This window comes from Anguilla anguilla, chromosome 1 (assembly GCF_013347855.1).
Source record: "Anguilla anguilla isolate fAngAng1 chromosome 1, fAngAng1.pri, whole genome shotgun sequence".
Lineage (NCBI taxonomy): Eukaryota > Metazoa > Chordata > Actinopteri > Anguilliformes > Anguillidae > Anguilla > Anguilla anguilla.
In genome coordinates this window covers 81,279,363-81,301,258 of record NC_049201.1, presented here as the reverse complement: position 1 = coordinate 81,301,258, position 21,896 = coordinate 81,279,363, and the positions used below count along the sequence as shown (strand labels likewise).

Here is a 21,896-nt window from a genome sequence, read left to right as displayed (position 1 = left end):
CAGGCCTGGACTGGTCTTGTATGTGTGAGTAATTTGGCATTTTTGTACGTTGAAAACGTGTTTTTTATGAGATGAAATATTACTCTCACAATGATACGGTTTTGATTTTGTTTTTTGCTCAATCTGGATAAGACTGCAATACAGGTAACTACCATGATGATGATAAAAAGTAAAACAGGGATACACAGTGCATTGAAAGCAAGTGCTTCTGCACAGGTTGGAAACACCTATCTACTCAAGAGTCAGCGTCCCATCTAGGAATTGAACCCGTGACCTTGAGGTGCGAGCCCATTTCCAAAAGCGACACTCTAGGCTACGGGTTCCCTTTCGCTGGGGGAAGTGCAGAGACAGGAAGTGACCCGCACCTGTGGTGTTCCTTCCTGTCTGCACGAGGCTGGGAGGAGAGCGATGTCTAAGGCTGCTGAACATGCTGACGTTTCCACCGGGAACAACGGTTTAGGTGATGTTGTCAAAAGAACCTGAGGGTAACCAGGGGCACCCGTGGTTGAAGGAGTATACCCCTCGACTGCGATGTCCTGCATTGGTCGGAGACGCGAGGCGAAAACAGACGAGCATGAGCTCACTACGAACATCGGTGTAGGACGTGAGCAGGCAGTTTATTTTGGCAGTTCCCTGTATCACATTTATAAGTATGACGCTGACTGCGTGTTTTTTTAATGCAGTGTGGTCTCAAATGTGTGAACTGCAGTTTAGCACTGAATATTTTACTGTGCGAATGGAAAAAGTAATCATTTAAATTCTGGATTATTTAGCTTTGAAAGATCAATAGTTTTCAGCAGTGGTTTTACTGAAATTGCCAGCCTGTGGAAAAGCAGGCTTTAGTTATGTGAATCATTTTGTATTACTCATATGTCACTTTTGCAGTCTGCATTGTTTATGCTTCTAGAAACTTCCAGCCACAAAAGAAAATGCTTATGTTTAGGATGATCAGGATTTGGCTTTATCAGTCATAGATGGAATCTACAACCATTAAAATGGGTTGTGTGTAGTAGGCCAAAGAAATATTATTTTGTGTAATTGTAACGTCTTGAAGTTGTTTGAGAAGAGATCCCAATACCTACAATTCCTGCTATTCCTTTGTTTTGTAAAGCTCAAAATATTTCATATAACAACATACTGTATAATTTTGAATAAAAAAAAATACCTTCAAGAAATGTCATCTAGTCTGGCTTCCTGTTTTTTTTTATTAACCGAATAACAGAAGCATACTCAAAAGAAGCCTGTTCTCACCAGAAGAGAGACAACATTCTGCAGTGATGTGAAAGACTGATATCTAATTATAGGAAGCATTTGGTTGCAGCTATTGCTGCTAAGCATGATGCAACCAGTTATTATGTTTAAGGGGGAAATTACTCGCACGCATTGGTGATATGAGTGTTTGTTAAATTTTTTCATTAAATAAATGCAATAATTTAAAAAATGTGTTTTGTGTTTACTCAGGTTTGCGTTGTCTAATATTACATTTCGTCTAAAGATCTGGAACCATTCAGTGTGACAAATACACAATACTAGAGGAAACCAGGAAGGGGAAAAATACTTTTTCACAGCACTCGAGGTTTGTCGATCCTCAAGCCGGCTAGCTAGCAGACTTCCTTCACACAACATACACTGGTGCAAATATAAGGAGAGCTAGGCTTTCTCCACATTTTACTTTTTTTTTACCCAGAAAGCAAGCCAATTACAGATATCTCTTATGTGGAGTTACTCACAAGCATAACATTTGTATGTGCAACGTATCCCTTTTCAGGTTCGAATACATCACTCAACAAGTCAGCGCCCCACCTGGGGTCTGAAGCTACCCATGACCTTGAGCGCCAGCAAGCCCATTTTTTCCCAAAAGCGGCCACGCTACGGGTTCCCTTTCGCAGGGAGAAGTGCAGAGGGAGGAAGCGAGCCGTACCTGTGGTGTTCCTGGAGGTCTGATATCTCCAGCTGGCTGTCTCCGCAGTGAGCTCCAGATCTTTGGGTCACTTCAGCTCGTCACCTGCATAAATGGAAACTGCGAGTGGAGATGTTCCCGTCCACCCTGCAGGCGTCACCGCCCTGCCCCAGACCCCCCCCCCCCATATCTCTCCCCCTCCATCCTCTTCGTGATTTTAAATAAATTAAATTTGAGTACAGTATAATTAGAAGCATTGTGCTGGCCTTAAAACAGTAGTGAGTAGATATAAGGAAGTAAGTAAACCACCCACCCCACCCCCTTGATATTTTTAGTGTGGCTTTTAAGTGGCTTTTACTCTTAAAGCACACACAGACACACAAACACACACATTAACACACACACACACACACACACACACATGCACACATATGACCACACACACACATTAACGCACACACATTAACACACACACATACATACACACGCACACACATTTACACACACTCACGCATATACACACACACACATATAGACACACATGCACACACATTAACACAAACACACACATACACACACATTAACACACACATACACACACACACACACATTAACACGCAAACAGTGACTAGTACACATGCATCTATGCACAGATATACACAACCACATGCACATGGGCACACACAAATGCACAAGTACACAAACAACCATGGCACATGAATACACACAGACAGGTTAATGGACATACATGCATGTACACACGCGTGCATACACACACACACACATGCATCTTACAAACAAACACACTAGAACAAAATTGCATTTACACCCCTTCATCTCCAACTTAGTTTGGACAATTTATTTTCAAACGATAAACAGTTGACTATAACTTTGTTTGAGGAAACACTTTTATTGCATGAAGTGTAACCTAATAAAGGGGTGAAGATTAATATGAACTTCACTCATGAACCTCTCTTTTATTCTTAATTCCACAAACTGTTCAGTCCATTAGTATTTGGACAGTCACATCATTTTTGTTGTTTTGACCCAATTAATAATAATGATAATACATTTATTTTATATAGCGCTTTTCACGGACTCAAAGACGTTTTACAGCACAGGCAATACAAGCATAATTATCAAAAAAATAAATAAATAAATACAAAGGTACAATGAAAACACATACAATACAGAAAATGCAGTGGGACCAGTGGTGCTGTGGTGGTAGGAGGGGGTGTGATGGACAGAGGGGGAAGACAGACATCAAGGGAAGGCTAGGAAAAAGAGGTGGGTTTTAAGGCGTGATTTGAAGGAGGTGAGTCAGTCTGAGGTACGGATGTCAGGGGGGAGGGCATTCCAGATTTTGGGGGTGGAGGCTGAGAAGGTGCGGTCACCAACAGAACGGAGCTGAGAGGGGAAGGTGGTGAGGAGGCCGGCAGTGGATGAACGTAACTATCTGGGTGGCTGGTAGGGGAGCAGGAGGTAAGAGAGGTATGTGGGTGAGAGGTCATTTAGGGATTTATAGATAAGGAGGAGGAGTTTGAATGTGATGCGTGATGTGATTGGGAGCCAGTGTAAATCTTTCAAGACAGGGGTGATGTGAGACCGGGAGGATGTGTGGGACAGTATTCTTGCAGCCGAGTTCTAAACCAGTTGCAGTTTGTGTAGGAGGTGGGAGGGAAGACCAGTGAGGAGAGCGTAACAGTAGTTCAGTCTACTAGATATGAATGTATGAGTTTTTCTGCATCGGGATGGGTGAGGGAGGGTTTAAGTCTGGAGATATTGCGTAGATAGAAAAATAAAACCCTGACAGTGTTATTGATGTGATTTTCAAATGAGAGGGATGGATCGAGTATGACAGTGAAGTTGCGGACCAGGGGGAAGGTGGAGACAGGGGTACCGTCAATGGTGAGAGAGAGGCTGTGTAGTTTTGTGAGTTGGGGTTTTGGTCCGATGGTCAGTTTTTTCACAGTTGATTTTGAGAAAATTGTGTTGCATCCAGGATTTGACGTGTGTCAGTTTTCAATGATGGCAGTGGGTGGCTGATTAGTGGATGTAGAGCTGATATAGATTTGGGTGTCATCTGCATAGAAATGGAAATTGAGACCAAAGCTGTGGAGGATGGGGCCAAGGGGAAGCATATAGATTATGAAGAGCAGGGGACCAAGAACAGAACCTTGTGGGACACCCTGTGTGACAGTGGCAAAATCTGAGGTGTGACCATGGATAGATATGAATTCTGACCGATTTGTGAGGTATGAGTGAAATCAGTTGAGAGATTGGCCAGTAATGCCTAGGTGGGACAGACAGGTGAGGAGGATGTTGTGGTTAACTGTATCAAAAGCGGCAAAGAGATCCAGGAGGATGATAATGCTATATGCACCAGAGTCAGAGAATATGAGGAGGTCATTTACAACTTTGGTGAGGACTGTTTCTGTGCTGTGATGGGGTTGGAAGCCAGACTGAAGGGGCTCAAAGAGGTTATTGTTGGACATGTAAGAACGGAGTTGTGGCAGCAGTAGTAGGGAGGGGTTCATCTAAAGGGGGTGTGGATGAGGTGAGAGTGTGGTGTATATTGGTGATTTTGGTGTGGAAGAACTCTAGGAAGGAGTTGCAGAGTGATGTGGAGCCAGATGTAATATTATTTTCATGTGGGTTGAGAAGTTTGTTAACAGTCGAGAAGAGGGTGCAGGGGTTTCCGTTGGAGTTTTGGATTATGTTGGAATAATGAGAGGATCGGGCAGCGATGAGAGCATCTCTATATGAAAGGATAAAAAATAAGCAATTTTTACACGATTGTATACACTTTAATATGTAACATGACCTCATGAGGCCAGAACATATATACTGTATTTTGATGGTTGTGTTTTTAAATTTATCGCACCAGTGTGAAATCAATGCTCAATAAGACCTATTCATATGAGGCCTGTGTGAATCATTTTGATGGAAAAAGTCAGTTTTGAGAAGGGAGAATATGGTTTTGAATGCATGAATGCATTTTGCAAGAGATTTGTGTAGTTTTGGCAAAAGGTTAACTGTTGCTGTGCTTTGTGTGTAGAGTTTTGAGAAACTGAGCTATAGTTTCAGAAAACGTGTTTAAACAATTGAGAAAAACTGTAAATAGACAAGACACTGACGAGACACAGGAGGGCACAATGCACAATCAGGCCGCAGAGAGGGAAGGGAAAATGAGACAACCCAAAAACAATAATAGGATAATTGAAAACAATAATACAATTACAGTTTTTCTCAAATGTTTAAACACTAAAACTGGAACTATGCACACGATGGTGAAAACGTGAAACTTATGTGTCAACAACAAAGACTATTTCCGCAAAACTCTAAGCACAATTCCTTTGTTTTCAAATAGCAATTCTAAATCACATTTTTGCACAACTCTACACACAAAATCTCATCATTTAGCACAATTTTCATAATCAAGCCTTGTTTGTTCACATGGAAAACAATGGCCTTCAAATGCCAAACTTTAAGTACCAATTGGTCTCACTCATGCCACACCTTCTCAAACTTAATTGGCTAAACTTTTCAATTATCTGTCGGAGCATAAAAGAGACCTCAGATGACCTCTATTGTGTTGGAAAACAATGGAGCAACACGCAGCACAGAGAGGTAGAGGAGGAGGAGGAGGAGGAGGAGGAGGAGGAGGAGGAGGAGGAGGAGGAGGAGGTGGTGTACGTGTACGAGGTGGACGAAGACGAGGGAGACGAGCTAATATTTCAAATGAAATATGTGCAACTTTGGTTGATCACGTATTTGTTTTTTTACAGTAGGGCTACAAACTACAATTTTTATTTTTGCAGTCTGCTGAGCAAAGATTTATTTTACAGTAACAAATAAAGATTTGCTTTGTTACCTTTTTGAATTTGTTCATTGATTTCATATATGATAACAGATCATTACATCCATTGTCCAGACTGACACAGTCTAAGCATGTTCTAGTTTTGAGAAGACACAAATGTTATCTATTTTGGCAAAACTCATAATTGCACTGATAAGGAAAATGAAAAAACATTTCTAACAATGTTCAGTATGACTCTTGATGGAACCTGGGTTGTGAGTGCAGCCCAACTGAACCTCATTGGCAGGACAATACAGTAAATGTGCATTGTATCATACACAATAACAACACTCAAAGTGATAACAGTTCACACACTTTGCTGTACTGTACTGAATTAGAATTAGGTTTACCTAGCAAATGCACTATTTATATGATGATATATTTACTGTATTGTATCATGGCAACAGTCTTTATATTTACTGTAAAATTGCAGCCTATTTTGGGACCCCTCGAAAAGAAAACTAAAACTTCAAAAAAGGATAAAAAATAAGCAATTTTTACACGATTTTATACACTTGAATATGTAACATGACCTCATGAGGCCAGAACATATATACCATATTTTGATGGTTGTGTTTTTAAATTTATCGCACCAGTGTGAAATCAATGCTCAATAAGACCCATTCATATGAGGCCTGTGTGAATCATTTTGATGGAAAAAGTCAGTTTTGAGAAGAGAGAACATGGTTTTGAATGCATGAATACATTTTGCAAGAGATTTGTGTAGTTTTGGCAAAAGGTTAACTGTTGCTGTGCTTTGTGTGTAGAGTTTTGAGAAACTGAGCTATAGTTTCAGAAAACGTGTTTAAACAATTGAGAAAAACTGTAAACAGGGGAAAAAGAACAGAACTAAAAACTGAAGTGCCGCCATCTGGCGGCCCAAAAAGGGGAAACGCAGAAAAACCACAGGACCATGACAGCTAGAGTCAAAGACCTTCGCTATGACTGTGCAAGTAAGTGTTACAGTACTATACTGTAATACAGTAACGGCAGTGGATTGTGTCCTATTAGCACTGCATAGATACATTCAGTCAAAGCAGTATGTGCCCCCATTCTGGGGGTGTGGAGGGTGGGGGGTGGTTGTCTGTGGGGGCAACTGCCTTGCCTGTAGCTTGTAGTTTTGACTGAATGTGTATGACCCAACCCACCCCCCACCCCACCCCCATCCTTGTGTGAAAATGTAGACATTGTAGTCCTGCGTTTTGAGTTACACAGTATTCACAGTACAGTGTATGCATTTTCTGTTACAGATGCAGCTGCACAGCCTCGTGAGTTCATTTTCATTGATGAAGCTGGATTCAATCTAGCTAAAACCAGGCGTCGTTGTGTGCCACGATTAGTCTGCAAGGAGTTCTCCATCACCCTGCCACCCTAGGTCCCTACAATACTGCACACATAATCACATTTCTGGATACACTACATAATGCAGTTGTACAGGACAAACCAGAGCAGCCCAGGTTTGTCATCTGGGATAATGTTAGTTTCCACCGGGCTGCTCTGATCCGGGACTGGTTCACCAACCACAATAACTTCACCATTGTATACTTGCCCCCTTACTCCCCATTTCTCAATCTGATTGAGGAATTATTTTCGGCTTGGCGTTGGAAAGTGTATGACCGCCAACCACATGCCCGCCTGCCTCTTCTGCAAGCAATGGAAGAGGCATGCGGAGACATTAAGGTGGGGTCAGTGGGGTTGGATACGGCACGCAAGGTGATATTTTCCCCATTGCCTTGCCAGGGATGACATTGCTTGTGATGTGGATAAGGTGATGTGGCCAGACCCTAACAGAAGGCAGAATCCATAAACCATCCACCCCATCCCTTACAATCCCTTACAATACAATTATTTTTCCTGTACAACATTCCCACATTGTTTCTGTGAGTTTACAGTAACACATTTTATTGATTACTGTACTGTAATTCTACTTTTCTTTGTGTTTTTTTTGTTGTAAAAACCTGCAATGGCAAAAAATAAGCTGTATATGTGTTTATGTGAGTAGACGTACTGTACTGGAACAATCTTTCACAGAAGCCTGTATGAGAACATTAAAAAGGTATACAAAGTACTAAAGACAGCAGTGTTTTGTATAAAGTACATCAGTGTGTTGTTGCTGCTTTGAAGGATTAATTCAAATGGTGCATGTGTGTATCATTTTGTTGCAAAAATGTCATTTTGAATAAGGATTGTTAGATTTTGATTGCAGAGTTTCATTTTGACGTAGAAGTGAGATGTTTATCTCCAAGTGTTGTGTCTTATTTGGCTTGTGTGTAGAGTTTTGACACAATGAGCCAAATTCCGCAACAAGTGTGTAAGCAATCGCAAAAAACTAATCAAATGAAGGACTTACAGATTCTGGGTACACAGCCTAATTTGTTAGGACGCAGTAAAAAGTTGGTAACACTTTGAAGAGCTGTCTTGAAAGGTAATAACAGTCGTTACACCAGGTTTATAACAATGCTACATAGGCTTTACATTGTTGTTATGACATCGGTCATGAAAACATTTGTGTTCCGTTTTGTTTGTCTCTGCTGAACGTGTGAGGGTCTGATTGATTTCCCTCTGGTTCATCCTCAGATTGCCCGTCTGCCTCCAGTTACTTGCATTAAAAAAGGCATGGTTTGACACTTCGAATTTGCTCTGTACTTTTGGATTGTGATCATTTAGTTGATGATGCTTGTTTGACCTCATTTTAATTTCTTGCCTAGCCCTACTACTTTGTTTGCCCAGTGGATTCTAAAGGTGCTTGACCCCATTTTCTCCAATCCTACCCTAACTCTCGTTTAGTCCCTTTATTCGCTGTATAGGGTGTGATCCCAGCTGGATAAGGATTCCTTCCCCTGGGATACCATTTTTGTAATTTTGCTTTGTTGTTTTCCTTTGTTATTTTTGAAGGTTAATCTGGGTGGAATTTTATATTTCCATGGGGGCGAGATAAATAATATGTATGCTAAATAATAATAATAATAATAATAATAATAATAATAATAATAATAATAATAATAATAATATCCAATGTGTCCGGTGCTCACTTTGAACTGGTGCTCTAATAATGCTCTTTCAGGCTCAGTTTTTGAATTTTTTTTATTTGAAGCAAGTGATCTCTAGGTTGGTCTTAATTCTTTTAACAACATGCAAGGCAAACAGGACGCAAGACAAACTGTAGACTACTTAGGCATACCTCCATTTTATTAAATGCTGAAATGAGTTGGCTTATCAAAAAAAGAAAAATGAACAAACAACTTGAATACTTTATTTAGCAAACAAGACAGTGACCACACAGTTAGAGAAATGTATGAATTAACTCTATATAGCACTTTTCCCCCCAGGCTAGCTCCCTTATCTTTTCTGAGGGAGAACTATAATCTTCATCTAAAATAGTGAAAAGTGTAAAAGTTACACAATCCTCAAAATGATCAAGAGAATGAGGGGTCTGGATCCGCTAATGCTAATTTGTAGGGGGGTTTCCACAGCATTGGAAGGGTGTAGCATAACAACATCAAAATCAGTAGTTGGCAAGCCTGTGAAATGGCACTGAGGCTGGTTTTTGAAATGGCGGATATGCCAATGTTCAATGTTCATCTCTGTTTACTATTGGAGTGCTGACCAATGCGAGCTCACCCTGAGCATGGCATTGTTGCTGCATGTTCCAGCAATGACCTGAAGAAAGACATTAAGAAACAGACACAAGTATCGGCTGCTCCATGCTGGGATTCCCACTGCCCCAACAGGAACAACTTATCTCCCACTGTGAGGATTCAAGCTGCACCTCCTCCTGCTGGTCACCAGATGGCGACATAACCATCACTCTAATTATGAGATTGTGTGTTCACCTGTTAGCGATTCGAGAGTTAATGAATCACAACACTTATTCTGCCTTAGTTGCTTTGCTTCTCACTCTGTCTTGAGCCCATTAGCCTGCTGCTCTGCGCTGGCTTCTGATTGCGTGCTCTTTGAGCATTATTCACAGCCTGGAGTATTTCGTATTTCCTGGAGTAGCTCTCTTAGTTTTCTGTATACTAATCTCCTGATTAAAGTCTCTGCTATTTTTTTTGCGACTCCATCCAAGTCTCCAGTGGCCTTCCTATGCTATTGGGTTCACCACCACCACCACTGTTACACCCAGAGCCAGAGACCGGAGGCACATCTGGGAACCTCTTGACGCAAAGTTAGTTGTGTTTAGTCATCACAAAAATTAACTTCCCAAAATTTGTCCACAATAAGGTGACTGTTTCTTTTGGTAAACCACTGTAAGGCGGGCTGTGGAGGTTGTATACATTTAGCAAAATGTTTTATACCATTCTAAATGTTTCAGATAGTCAGCAAATATTTCAAATATTTCATGTTTTATACATTCAGCTAAAAGTCTTGTATGTTTAGCTAAATGTTTTATACATTTAGTTAAATATTTAGCTATAAGTTTTGTACATTAAAGGGTGTTATACATTCAGCTAAATATTTAGCTGAATGTTTCATACATTTAGTCAATGTTACATTCATGTTTGCAAAAAAAGATTTATTTTAAATTTAATTAAATATTTATTCATTTAACAAAAGGTTTTGTACGTTAAGCAAAATCTTTCGCTAAATATCTCATACAATTAATTAAATGATTTAGCTAAATTGTTATAGATATAGCAAAATGTAAAAATAAAAAAAAACCCTTATTAATAAAACATTTAGCTCATTTATATCATTTTCGGATACCACATTAAATATTTACACCTGTCAATTTAAAGACAATAAATGTAAGACTTTTTCCATTAAATCTGAGAGAAATAGGGATATTTCAGTTAAATGCAGAAGAAAATGCATGGTAAAATAATAGCTTTATGCTGCATTTGGTACCCCATAAGTTACTGTACTCCAGTATGACACTGTAATGTAACATCTGTACTGCAACATAACGCACGTTATATATCGTGCTGTAAAGCAATATCTTGGCATTATGAGAGTGCAGCGTGGTGTGATGAGTTGGCCTATCTCCATGGTGACTTATTTTGGCTTCCTGACCACGGCGTACTCACACTCCTCTGTTCCCTTTCCGTTACCCTCCATCAGGGGGCTCATGGCATCCACGTACATGTTCTCCTGGCCTCCTGCTGAGTTCTCCTCCTGGCGCTGCTCCTCCTGCTCCTCCTCTGCAGCAGGGTTCCCGGGCGGCTGCTGCAGTCCCTGCCGTGCCCTCTTAGTGGGCCTGGAGGGGCAGATGTTCCCGTAGGTGGCCTCCTCCGTGGGCTCAGGGTTGACGGAGGCCTGTGGGCCCAGATTTGGCCGAGACTCCTCCTCCTTCTCGCCCCTCACCTCGGCCCACTCCCTCTCTGTGCCCAGCTCAGCCTGGCCCTCCTTCTCCACCTTCTCCTTTGCCTCCTCACCTTCTTCCTCTCCTCCTTCTCTCTCTTCCCTGGATTTGTGTCGGATCACGGCGTAGTCGGACGTCTGTTTGGAAGTGCCCCGGACGATGCCCGTTCCGTGTTCCCCACCTGTGCCGTGAAGTTCGGAGAAATCCACGGTGGCATAGTGCGGGGCGGCCTCGTCCGCCTTTTCCACCGCACCTGCGCCCGACAGCATGGTCTTGTTGGCGTGGATCGATTCCTCATCTTGAGCGGCCTTCTGATCAAGAGTTCAAAAGAAAAAGAAAGGTGCGAATTTGTGAAATGTCAACATTGGGACACAGCCATTTGAAGAAAATGACAGGGCAGCTGCAAAAACTGTGTTGAGAAACAGCCAGAGAATAAGGAAGAGATGTCATCTTTAAGATTCTTCACTCACAAAGTTAAGAAAAATAATGTCTCTCAATGCTTATGAAAACAAAACTAAAAGAAAACTGTCCTGCTTCACAGTGTTAATTCATTCTTGCATTCATAATGAATGTAAAAAACAAAACCTTGTTGTGATACATTTCATTTTCATCTAATGGTAAAGCTATGAGCATGTGGAGTAGCAACATTTTAAATATCATTCACACTGACTAATTCTGCCATTTTTACAGGTCAACAAATATCTTTTCTGTAAATTAAAGAAATTAGTTAAAGCTCTTTGAAATATTAATTAATTCATCCATGTATGAAATCAATTTGTTGTGTTCCTTTTATTATTATTATTCCTAGTTATACATACACATTTTTTTGCATTGTATAAAATTATTCTGAAATAATTATGGTGTTAATGTGTTACCTGTGTTATAAAGTGCTTGTTGCTTGTGGTACTTATAAAGGTATCGGTTACAGTTATTATCTAATATATCATTGCATAATTAATCATTAAATGATAGGCGAAACATGACTGTGCTAGGATACAGAGACAACATTTAGTTATTTCTCTTTTTCACTGCTCTTTCTTAACACTTTTGATATTCGGTCAAAAACCTCCTTCCTCCTTCTCTCCCTCGTGCATTTCCTCTTGCTCTTTCACCCAGTGCAGCAGCCTGGCTCGAGTGGAGTACAGTAACATTATCAAACTGCAATCTCTGTCAGAGCTCTTGAGAACTATACTTGTCCTCTTTCTTGAAAAAGTTTGAGGCACAGAGACAGCTGCAGTGACTGTGCCACCAGTTTCCCATCCTGACTGGATTATCAGAAGAATACACTCAGATGAAAGTTTGAAAATGAACATACGCAAACCCCAGCAAAAATGTATACATCTTTGAAATGTCATCCTCCCTCAGCTGACAGGTATATGTAAGGGAACAGTAATAACAAGTTTAACCAAAAAATTTAAGTTTATATAATAAGCATTACAAAACAAATAACAATACATATATTACAATTTTACTCGTGATATTTTATCAAATTATTTTTGGTATGTCTTATTAGAATTAAAACACTTGGTAGCTCCCCAATAGAAATTTGTCAGGCATACATTTCCCTGGCAAATACCATGGCAAGCACTTAAAATGCTTCTTATACATAAGAATCAGTTAAAGATAAAACCTGTCTGTGGTTTATAGATGATCAGCTCTAGCTGTTTGTGTACTTTTAGATACATACCATTAGGTGCGGCTGTCTTGTTTAGTTAATTCTTTCAGACGTGGAAAGAAAGATCTCTGGTGAATGTCTCTAAAAAGTAAGTGTATGGTGTGTGTATGTGTGTGCATGAATGTGTACATGTGTGTATATGTGTGTGTGTGTGTGCATGTGTGGGTGTGTGCGTGCGTGTGTATGTGTGTGTGTGTAGGTGTTTGTGTGTGTGTGTGTGTGTGTGTGTGAGAGAGAGAGAGTGTGTGTGTTTGTCTCAGACTCACCCCATCTGTCAGTATGAGCCCTTCGCTGTCCTTCATTCTACTTCCAGAGCGCTGGCTGTGTCTCTTCTTCCTGGGAATAGCACACAGATTCAGCTGATGCACACCCGACTTTTATTATAATCACTGCAGAGATCAGTGTAACATTTAGTCCTGTTTTTCTATTTTCCATACGTTGGAAATTGCATTTCACCATCATGTGGGGGCAGCACTTTTGCAAAGTAGCACAAACCAACAAATCAAAACCAAACAGGAATGGTCTGTAGCGTCCCTCCCTCAGCTGATGGTTAGGTTTAGGGTTCGGGTTACCATAGTAGCCAGAAAGCATCCACCAATCTCTATTTGTTTTGTTCTTTTGGTTGTTACTAACACACTCTGTGATTGGGTTAGGGTTGGAGCTCATCTGTTTGCTTTTAGGAGAAACACAGTCATCTTATCCCTCTAAACTTATTTCAGTTACAGATTGTATTACCAACACATCATTCACAAACACACCCTCCACCCTGCCCTCTCAAATCATAAGTACGTTCCCTTTTGCAGTTTTCTTCCCAATATATGACCTTCAATCTTATTGAATCAAATATCCTTGATAGATTCCACCCCAAGGTTAAAGGGGAACTTTCCACGAACATCAAATTTTAATGCTATGCTGGAGTTCAAATGTTAACGTTTTATTGATGTTCATATTTTTTATTAACATGACTGATCAGTAATGACTCAATAGTTCATAATTGCTGATTTGCTTTGTTGTGTGTGTGTGTGTTTGGGGGGGGGGAGAGGGGGAGGCTCCCTCTCTTTCCAGCAGTAAATCTAACCCTGTTAACCTTATTTAGGAGAACACTGAACATAAAACAAATGATTATTGGCTATGTTGAACCTGAAACACCATGTGATGTGATATGAACATTAGAAATGCTCAGAGGGACTACCCCTCTGTGGGACTTCTGAACACACACCTTGCTGTGTGAACTGCCTCCCCTTCTGCAGAATACAGAATATCGATTGTTTACATGGATTTGTCCACTGATAATATGGTTTGGCTTGAAAAGTGCCAGTTACAATATTTTGATTCTTCAGGTCGTGAATTTCCATTCTCCTGAAAGTACCTCTCAATTTCTGAGCCAATCTGCCACATTCACTCTTTGTGTCATAGCAACACGTGGAGTTTTAGAGGCGTGTTCTGGATGTGGGACAGGGACACATCTACATGAGCCCTCAGTTTAAAAATGATGACCACAGAATTACAGTGAAATTTCCCTTTACACTGACACTGACTTTATAGGCCCCAGTTTCTCTTACTTCAGAATGTGCTGCATTATGAGGCATATCATCATCGTGGCACCAGCACCGGTAGCTGCAGCAATCAGCAGTGAGATAATGCCAAAATCTGCATGAAGGACATGTCAGTTACATACCGAAAAACAGACTTCAAAAAATATATGTATATGTTCACCCAATTACAGTGGAGACACAGCCTGCAAAATGTATAGCATTCTTTCCATTCTCTCTGAGATAATACATGCATTATTACTTTAGTAAATATCCACTAATAAATGAATGAACTTATGAATTACTGAAATAATTATTCAACCATGTATGCATTTGAAGAATGGTATTGTGTGGAACATAAAAACCGTATTCTAAAACCTGCCATTCAAAAGCTTAATGTATTCCAAAAACAAAATGGAACAAAATACATTTTGCGTGGGATATCAAATGAACCCCTGCCTACCAATACAACGACCTAAAAATAATGTCACTTGCAGGAGGAAAAGAAGAAAACATATTCGCACAGTTACAGCGTCATCAACAGTACTTTTACAAACCCTTAAATAAAACCGTCAAAATCTGCACCTCTGTATATTAGTGTGTGATGTATAAATATGTTAAAGGAGTAACATGGTGGTTGAACGTGACGCTTCCCAGTTGTCTTTAGGCAACAACAAAACAAATGTGCATAATTTTATTATTCAGTCATTTCATTGTACTTTAAAACGTATTTTTCTAAGCATAAATTTCCCACTATAAAAGTTCACCCGAACCGTCTGGGCGTGGTAATGAGAACTGTCAGTTAGCTATGATTGACAGACCGTACCCCGTTACCATAGCTACCCCCATGATACCTGCTCTTTTTGGGAGACTTTTCACAAGCTAGCTAGCTTAGTAGTATATGAAGTATCGATAGATAGCTAAGGTAAGGACTTTGACTTATATCCAATTATAATTTTTGCTATCTAGCTAGCCAAGTTAAGATAAAAGCACAACTATAAGGTCCTCATAAAAGCAAACTAGCTAGCTAACGTTATCGATAACATTGCCTTGTGAAAGCAAACTACCTAGCTAGCTAACGTTAGCTAGCTAGCTAAATTAATATAACCAGAAATAATCTAATAGTCCTTAAAAGGCACTCTAATTTAAGTGAACCTAACGTTAGTCAAATATTTGCATTGTCTTGCCTGTAAGCCAGCAGCGCAAAATATGGGTCTTGAGTTATCCATGGGTTTACGGGGCATGGAAAGGGGAGTGGTTCCTGTGTTCGTGACGCACCAAGTTGACAACTTTCTCAACCGGTTGAAAATAGGACGATAAATTTAAAACGCATATTTCTCCAAAAATACAGAACGAACATATTTAATACTTTACTCATTGTGTTTCTTCAATGTCTCTTGTGCAAATAGCATATAAAACCGAGAAAGTGTGAAAATCACCATGGTACTGACATGAGGTATAAATATGTTAAAGTAAAAAAGAGAAATGTGCTTCCATTTACCTGAGTGTTGCTGTGGAGACGGGAGGTGGAGCTGGAGGCTGGAGGAGCCAAGAGTGTTGGTGCTGATGCAGATGAGAGTGGGCATGTCTCCCTGTGATTGGCGCATGGTGAGGGAGCTCCTCAGGCCTGTGTTCCCCAGCTGCTCCTCCCTGATGACTCTGTCAGTAGAGTTAGTGACCCGCAGTCCAGACACACGCCACTCCATGCTGGGAGAGGGATTCCCACGGCTCTCACAGGAGCAGCTGATCTCTGCTGCAGTTCTGCTGCAGCTCCCAGAGCCAGAGATCTGAGGCATGTCTGAACACAGGATCCACAGTTACTAATATGACAGCTGCACACATATAACTATAATATGATTTATACAATTATATAATAGATGCACTGAACATACATATCACATTCAGCCGTACAGTTGTTGAGTTCTCCTTGCCATGTTCATTCTGTGGTTCACAGTAGTACTGTTCACTGCCACTGGACTCAGTCACATTGAAGGTGAGATTCTGTCCAGTTCCTACAGTGTTCATCTCTGTCCCATTCACTTTATACCAGGTGTAGTTCTGCACTGCTGGGTTGGCATTACTGCTGCAGGTCAGAGTCACAGAGCTGCCCTCTAACACTGAACCAGAGGGGCTGACTGACACTGAGGTGTTCTTAGGAGGATCTGAAATAAAAATATTTGTCCTTTAAAACTCAATGCAGCAAGCTTTCCTATTGCTAATGAAATATGATCAGTTTATGAACAAAGCAAAAACAGTTGTTAGTGCTTTGAGACCTAACACTGAAAATAACTTATGGAGAAACACAACTAATTGACATTGCTAGACCCATACTGCCAAAAAATGGTTTCTACTGTTTTTTGTTGTTGTCATGTACAAATAATGGAAAAGTGGAAAAATCATTAGATTTAGATTTTAGGAGAAAAGTTGGCCTTTCAAATCATTTTATATTTTTTTTTCCCATGGGCATTTAGCAGACATCCTTATCCAAAGAAAGTTACTCAACTTTGGCTTTTTTACATTGTACCTATTTATATATCTGGATAAATACTGAAGCAGTTGAGTAAGTACACTCCTTAAGGGTACAATGCAGTGCCCCACCCATGAATCAAACCCGCAACCTTTAGTTCACAAGATCAGTTCATTACCCATTACACTGAACTACCACCTGGCAATTTAACATAATTGAGAAAATCCAAAAAAATAATTGTGCTTTCTGCCTGATGTGACTCCTCTGAGAAACAACTTGATGAGCCAATCTGGCTTTCCAGTGCTGGAGGTCTAAGGGTTAAAAGCACTGCTTTTATATCTGTTTCTCTGCTACATTCTTTCCCCACTCATTTTCAACTCCTAATCTATGCTCAAAATACAAATGTGATAAAATAATAAAAGAGGGTGAATCTGACTTTCATGAACACCAACATCCACACAATATACAGTACATGTAAACCTTTCTGAGGAAATAACATTTTAATTTATATATTTTTTAAAAAATTTTCATTTAAAAGAACTTTCAAGAACATATGTGTGACATGATAGCAAACTTACAATCAAGTGCCAGTTGTACAGTTTTTGATTTATCTTTTGCATGTTCATTCTGTGCTTCACAGTAGTACTGTTCAGTGCCACTGGACTCAGTCACATTGAAGGTGAGATTCTGTCCAGTTCCTACAGTGTTCATCTCTGTCCCATTCAATTTATACCAGGTGTAGTTCTGCACTGCTGGGTTGGCATTACTGCTGCAGGTCAGAGTCACAGAGCTGCCCTCTAACACTGAACCAGAGGGACTGACTGACACTGACGTGTTCTTAGGAGCATCTAGAAGATGAAAATATGGCATGTGACGAGTAATATAGCATTTGATGCAATGTAATGGTAGAATACTTTTAAAGATAAGCATGACATCCAGTAAATGTACTATTTTTGATTTTTAATCATATCATTGCATTAATTGTCCTTATTTAATTATTTTGTTAATTCAGCATACTGACCATGCAGTGTAAAGCTAAAAAAAAAAGAAACGTATTATTATTATTATTATTATTATTATTATTATTATTATTATTATGAATAATAAGTCTAAGAGTAATACATTCAAATCCAGCTCTCTTACATCGAACTTTGAGAATCATACTGGCCTTAGACGTCCTCTGAGTGTCTCGTTTTTGCAGTGTGTAAAGTGCCCTGCAGATGATCTTCTGCCAGTGGTGGAGGTGGGAAGCAGTGAAGGTCAGAACAGAAGACACAAATTTGGTTCGATCCTCATTCTCTTGCAGGCGATCCACACTGTCATTCAGCCTGGGGGTCCATGTCAGATTTGGGGGGAGTTTGGGACAGGGGGCTGCAGCAGAGCAGCTCAAGCTCACAGAGGTCCCCTCCATCACCTCCACCCTCTCTGGGGTGAACTTGGGTTTGGGTGGAGAGCCTGGGAGACATGGAGACATGAGGACGGGTTACTGTCTGTCTCAGGATTGGGAACTCATGCAGAATTCAGCACAAACTAATATCAACATCAACAGTGTCTGACCAGCATACTCACTAATTCAACCTTAAAAAGGGACTAAGAACATTCGACTCCACCATGACGTGCAATGCTTTCAAGTTTGTCAAATGTTTTCTGTCCCGTGCTCATAAACATTCTGCAAAGCCAGACCTTTCATGTTTGAGACAATTACGATACATTTTGAAGTTAAGCGTTCTAGAGACTCTGATGTCTCCAGTATTATAGTTCAGGCACACACACACACACATGCACAAAAAAAACAAAGCAAGTTACCTGTGATATTAATTTGAACACTTTGTTCAAAATTCCATTTGAGTCTATTGTTGCATTCTAATCTGAATTTATAACGACCATGAGAATAATTCTTTGGAAGGTTCTCCAGGACTGTAGTGCAGTTTTTCTGAATCAGGCCTCCAGTGATCTTTCCATGCAGAGAAGATGCAGATTGGCTGCTGGAATCAAACACTATAGTTTCATCTTTTTTCCATTTTCCATTAACTGAAGATGGATCCTCTAATAGATCTGAGTTAAATTCAGATGGGATCTCAAATCTGCAGGGAATCAGGACACAGGATCCAATCAGAGCTTCAATACTCTGAGGCATCCAGACTGCCCAATCGCTGCCCAAGGCTCCTGCAACACAGACAAACCAGTTCTGTCACAGTATTACACTGGAGATCCTACAGCACCGAAAAATCACACTATACTGTACAAGCCTGGTTCATGTTAAAAACAGATTAACATAAATGCAACAATATGATGTCTAATAACTCATACCTGAAAACATCATAAGTATCATAAATACTTCCATTAAGCACATGGATATTTTCAAATGCTCTGACCACATAGTTGTGTGCATGACTGATTTTTGGATACACTACAGTATATTCCTACATAATTACATATTACTTTTTGTAGTAAGCAATTTTCATTTCTCTTAATTTTTTGCAATAAGAAATGAATGTTATTATTTGGTCAAATCACCAAGAAAAGTCCGATAGTTTATGTCGTCTGTATTGTACCAATGAACATTCTATAACTCCACCCACACCAAGCCGCACCTTGCAGCAGGCAGCCAATGAGGATGAATCTCTCTGCTCCAATCATGTCTCAGTATTAGTGAGGAGCAGAGGCACTGGGTGGAGCTGATCTGGAGAGGAGAAACACACTCATCAGATGCACCAACAGACAGACTGTTTACATGAAGCTCCCATTCTGCCCTGTTATCGACCAGCAACAGTGAGGCTCACTGGGTTGGATTTTGGATTTTACCTGGATTTTATTGGTTCTGTTTATTTACCCTGTTATTCCCCTCATAAATGTCCCATAGAGCTGCTGCTTGCCTAGTAAGCCGTCACTGTAGGGTTTTGCCAGAGTCAGTTAAATGAGTCACTGTCTGTCCATAAGACTAACCACAAACTTTTACACTATAGCTAACCTTTCGCAGGTCACTTAAAAGGAGCATTTTCAGACTAGACGTGCTTGTAGATTTTTCTTAATACATCATCCATAGTTTTCATCATCGTATTCTATACTCTAACAAGACTTAACTTGAGATATAAACCCATAATATTATTATTTACAAGATAACAACGGAATTGACTTTATAACCGATAGCTAATATGATCTAGCTAGCGAGCTAGTTAGACAAGGCTATTTGCAAACTACCATGTAGCCAACAGGTTAGATGCTGTTCCCCCATACAGTTAATAGACTGACAACACATAACTTCAGATGTTCTGTCTTCGGAAATAGTACTCACGTCAAAGCATTTGACACTTTTATTATGTGCAAGGTAAAAACACCAAGTCAACAGTTGCTAGCTAGCTAAGCTTGTGAAATTCATAACTGTTGGCAACAAGTAGCTAGTGAGCTATTTAGCTGTACCCACAGCTCTGTAAATGTAGTCTGAGAATAAAATGAATCAACTTTGAAGACGTGCCCCATCACGGAACGATGCTGTGAAGCTATTATTATAGTCTCATGACACTGTTACATATCTCATTGGTTTTGTTCTTAGCCAATCATAGATCAGCGCGCCTCGTCATCGCAATCAGAATAGTGATATTTGGTCATATTTAGAAAACTTTTTGATCCAGGAATAAAATAAAAATGTTATAAGCTGCTTCTACTGATCAACACAATGGGAGCTTTTGGTGCATAATTTGCACTGGAGGGGGTTTAATGATTTTCAACAACACTGATCGGATGTACATGGCAGACTCATCAATAATTCTATTTCAGGGCCACGGCGGCCATCTTGTGGTGGTGCCACATGCGGAAGTATCAATTGAATAGAATGGAAAGGAACCACATGCCCATGTTTCCCTTCTAGTTATTGTACAGTTCAGTGGTCCAGGACGTATTCCTCCCTCTCACCCAGTGCATGCTGGGATAGGCTCAGCCCGCGACCCTGCCCAGGAATAAGCGGGTATAGATAATGGAGGGACAGATTATAATTTGCTTTTTTAATTGCGCATTGAAGTAAATATACTTTGCCCATGTCAAGGTCTGCAATAATTATTTTAAAGACAACTACAAATTATTCACATAATAAATTTACAGCAGCAAATTCTTTCTTTATTTTCCTGCATGCAGTTAGTCTTTTTGTAGTACTTGCTCTTCTATGGCAGTGAAATGTTGTTTAGTGAATACTCTAATGCAGAGTATGTATTATACCATTGGCGATAAATATTTAACCATTAGATAAATCCATGAACAGCTGACAGGTTAGACCCATGAAATCTGTTTTACAGCATCTCCCAACTGGCTAAAGGACCAGACCTCCTCAGGTGTGAAGAGTGCAGCTGCTGTACTTTTACTTACTATTTTTTATGCTCTTTCCTTTTTATCTATTTTATGTAAAGCACTTTGAATTGCCTCTGTGTGTGAAATGTTCTATACAAACAAACTTCCCTTGCCTTGCCTTCCCTTGCTATGCCTTCCCTTGCCTTGCCTTGCCTGTATGGCTCTTATCCTAAAGCTGTTTGCAAGTGTGCCTTCCTGGTTCTCTTCCAACGCCTATGCCACAACAGTCACTGTTAGGAATGGTATTTTATCGTTCATGTGGTCCATAGCATTGAATTACACTGGATTTATCAACCGGTTATACTGTATGTGCCCAAACTGACAAGGTTATACTTTCCTAAGAAATGGTTTTGAATTATTATTATATTGTTATCTCTAATATGTGAGCAAGCACAAATTCCTTGCATCTCCAAATCATATGCAGTCGTGCTTTAATCGATTGTAGAAATATGGGCACTGAGGACCCATGTTTGTTTATTCAGTGATATACAGCCATACAAACTCAAATTTCACTTCAAGACAACATGAAAGCAAACACTTTAAAAATGACTATGGATAAAAATGGCTGAAATAAATAAAAAGGCTCATTTATTATTAGCATGCATTTTCAGTTAAATGTACTGTAAGAATTATAACAAGATATAGCCTGTAACAAGCACCAGTTCAGCAATATTAGACTGCTTGTATGAGTTGAAATTTCTGAAAATACATTTTAATATGTGAGGTAAACATCATTGATACCCAAACAATAATTTCTCGATATTTCGGTAAAAAAAGAAAGAAATACAAAAAAAGTTTAAAAATCATTCACTGGCGCAAT

At 39.9% G+C, this 21,896-nt stretch overlaps 1 protein-coding gene across 4 annotated transcripts in view; it reads right to left on the bottom strand.

Annotated features, from left to right (window-relative positions):
* Nucleotides 1-10,423: 10,423 nt before the first annotated feature.
* Nucleotides 10,424-21,896, bottom strand: part of LOC118226904 (B-cell receptor CD22-like) — a 135,633-nt gene continuing 124,160 nt past the window's right edge. For 2 of the 4 annotated variants that reach the window (XM_035416903.1, XM_035416896.1), the window contains 9 exons: nucleotides 19,330-19,418; nucleotides 18,542-18,901; nucleotides 17,879-18,190; nucleotides 17,314-17,583; nucleotides 16,161-16,430; nucleotides 15,770-16,066; nucleotides 14,299-14,386; nucleotides 13,003-13,072; nucleotides 10,424-11,372 (listed from right to left, as the gene is read on the bottom strand). In XM_035416903.1, coding sequence (XP_035272794.1) covers nucleotides 10,755-11,372; nucleotides 13,003-13,072; nucleotides 14,299-14,386; nucleotides 15,770-16,066; nucleotides 16,161-16,430; nucleotides 17,314-17,583; nucleotides 17,879-18,190; nucleotides 18,542-18,901; nucleotides 19,330-19,375 — 2,331 coding nt within the window. In that variant the 5' untranslated portion in view covers nucleotides 19,376-19,418 and the 3' untranslated portion in view covers nucleotides 10,424-10,754. The remainder of the gene's footprint in view (nucleotides 11,373-13,002; nucleotides 13,073-14,298; nucleotides 14,387-15,769; nucleotides 16,067-16,160; nucleotides 16,431-17,313; nucleotides 17,584-17,878; nucleotides 18,191-18,541; nucleotides 18,902-19,329; nucleotides 19,419-21,896) is intronic. The other 2 variants (XM_035416920.1, XM_035416912.1) reach the window with 2 other exon arrangements.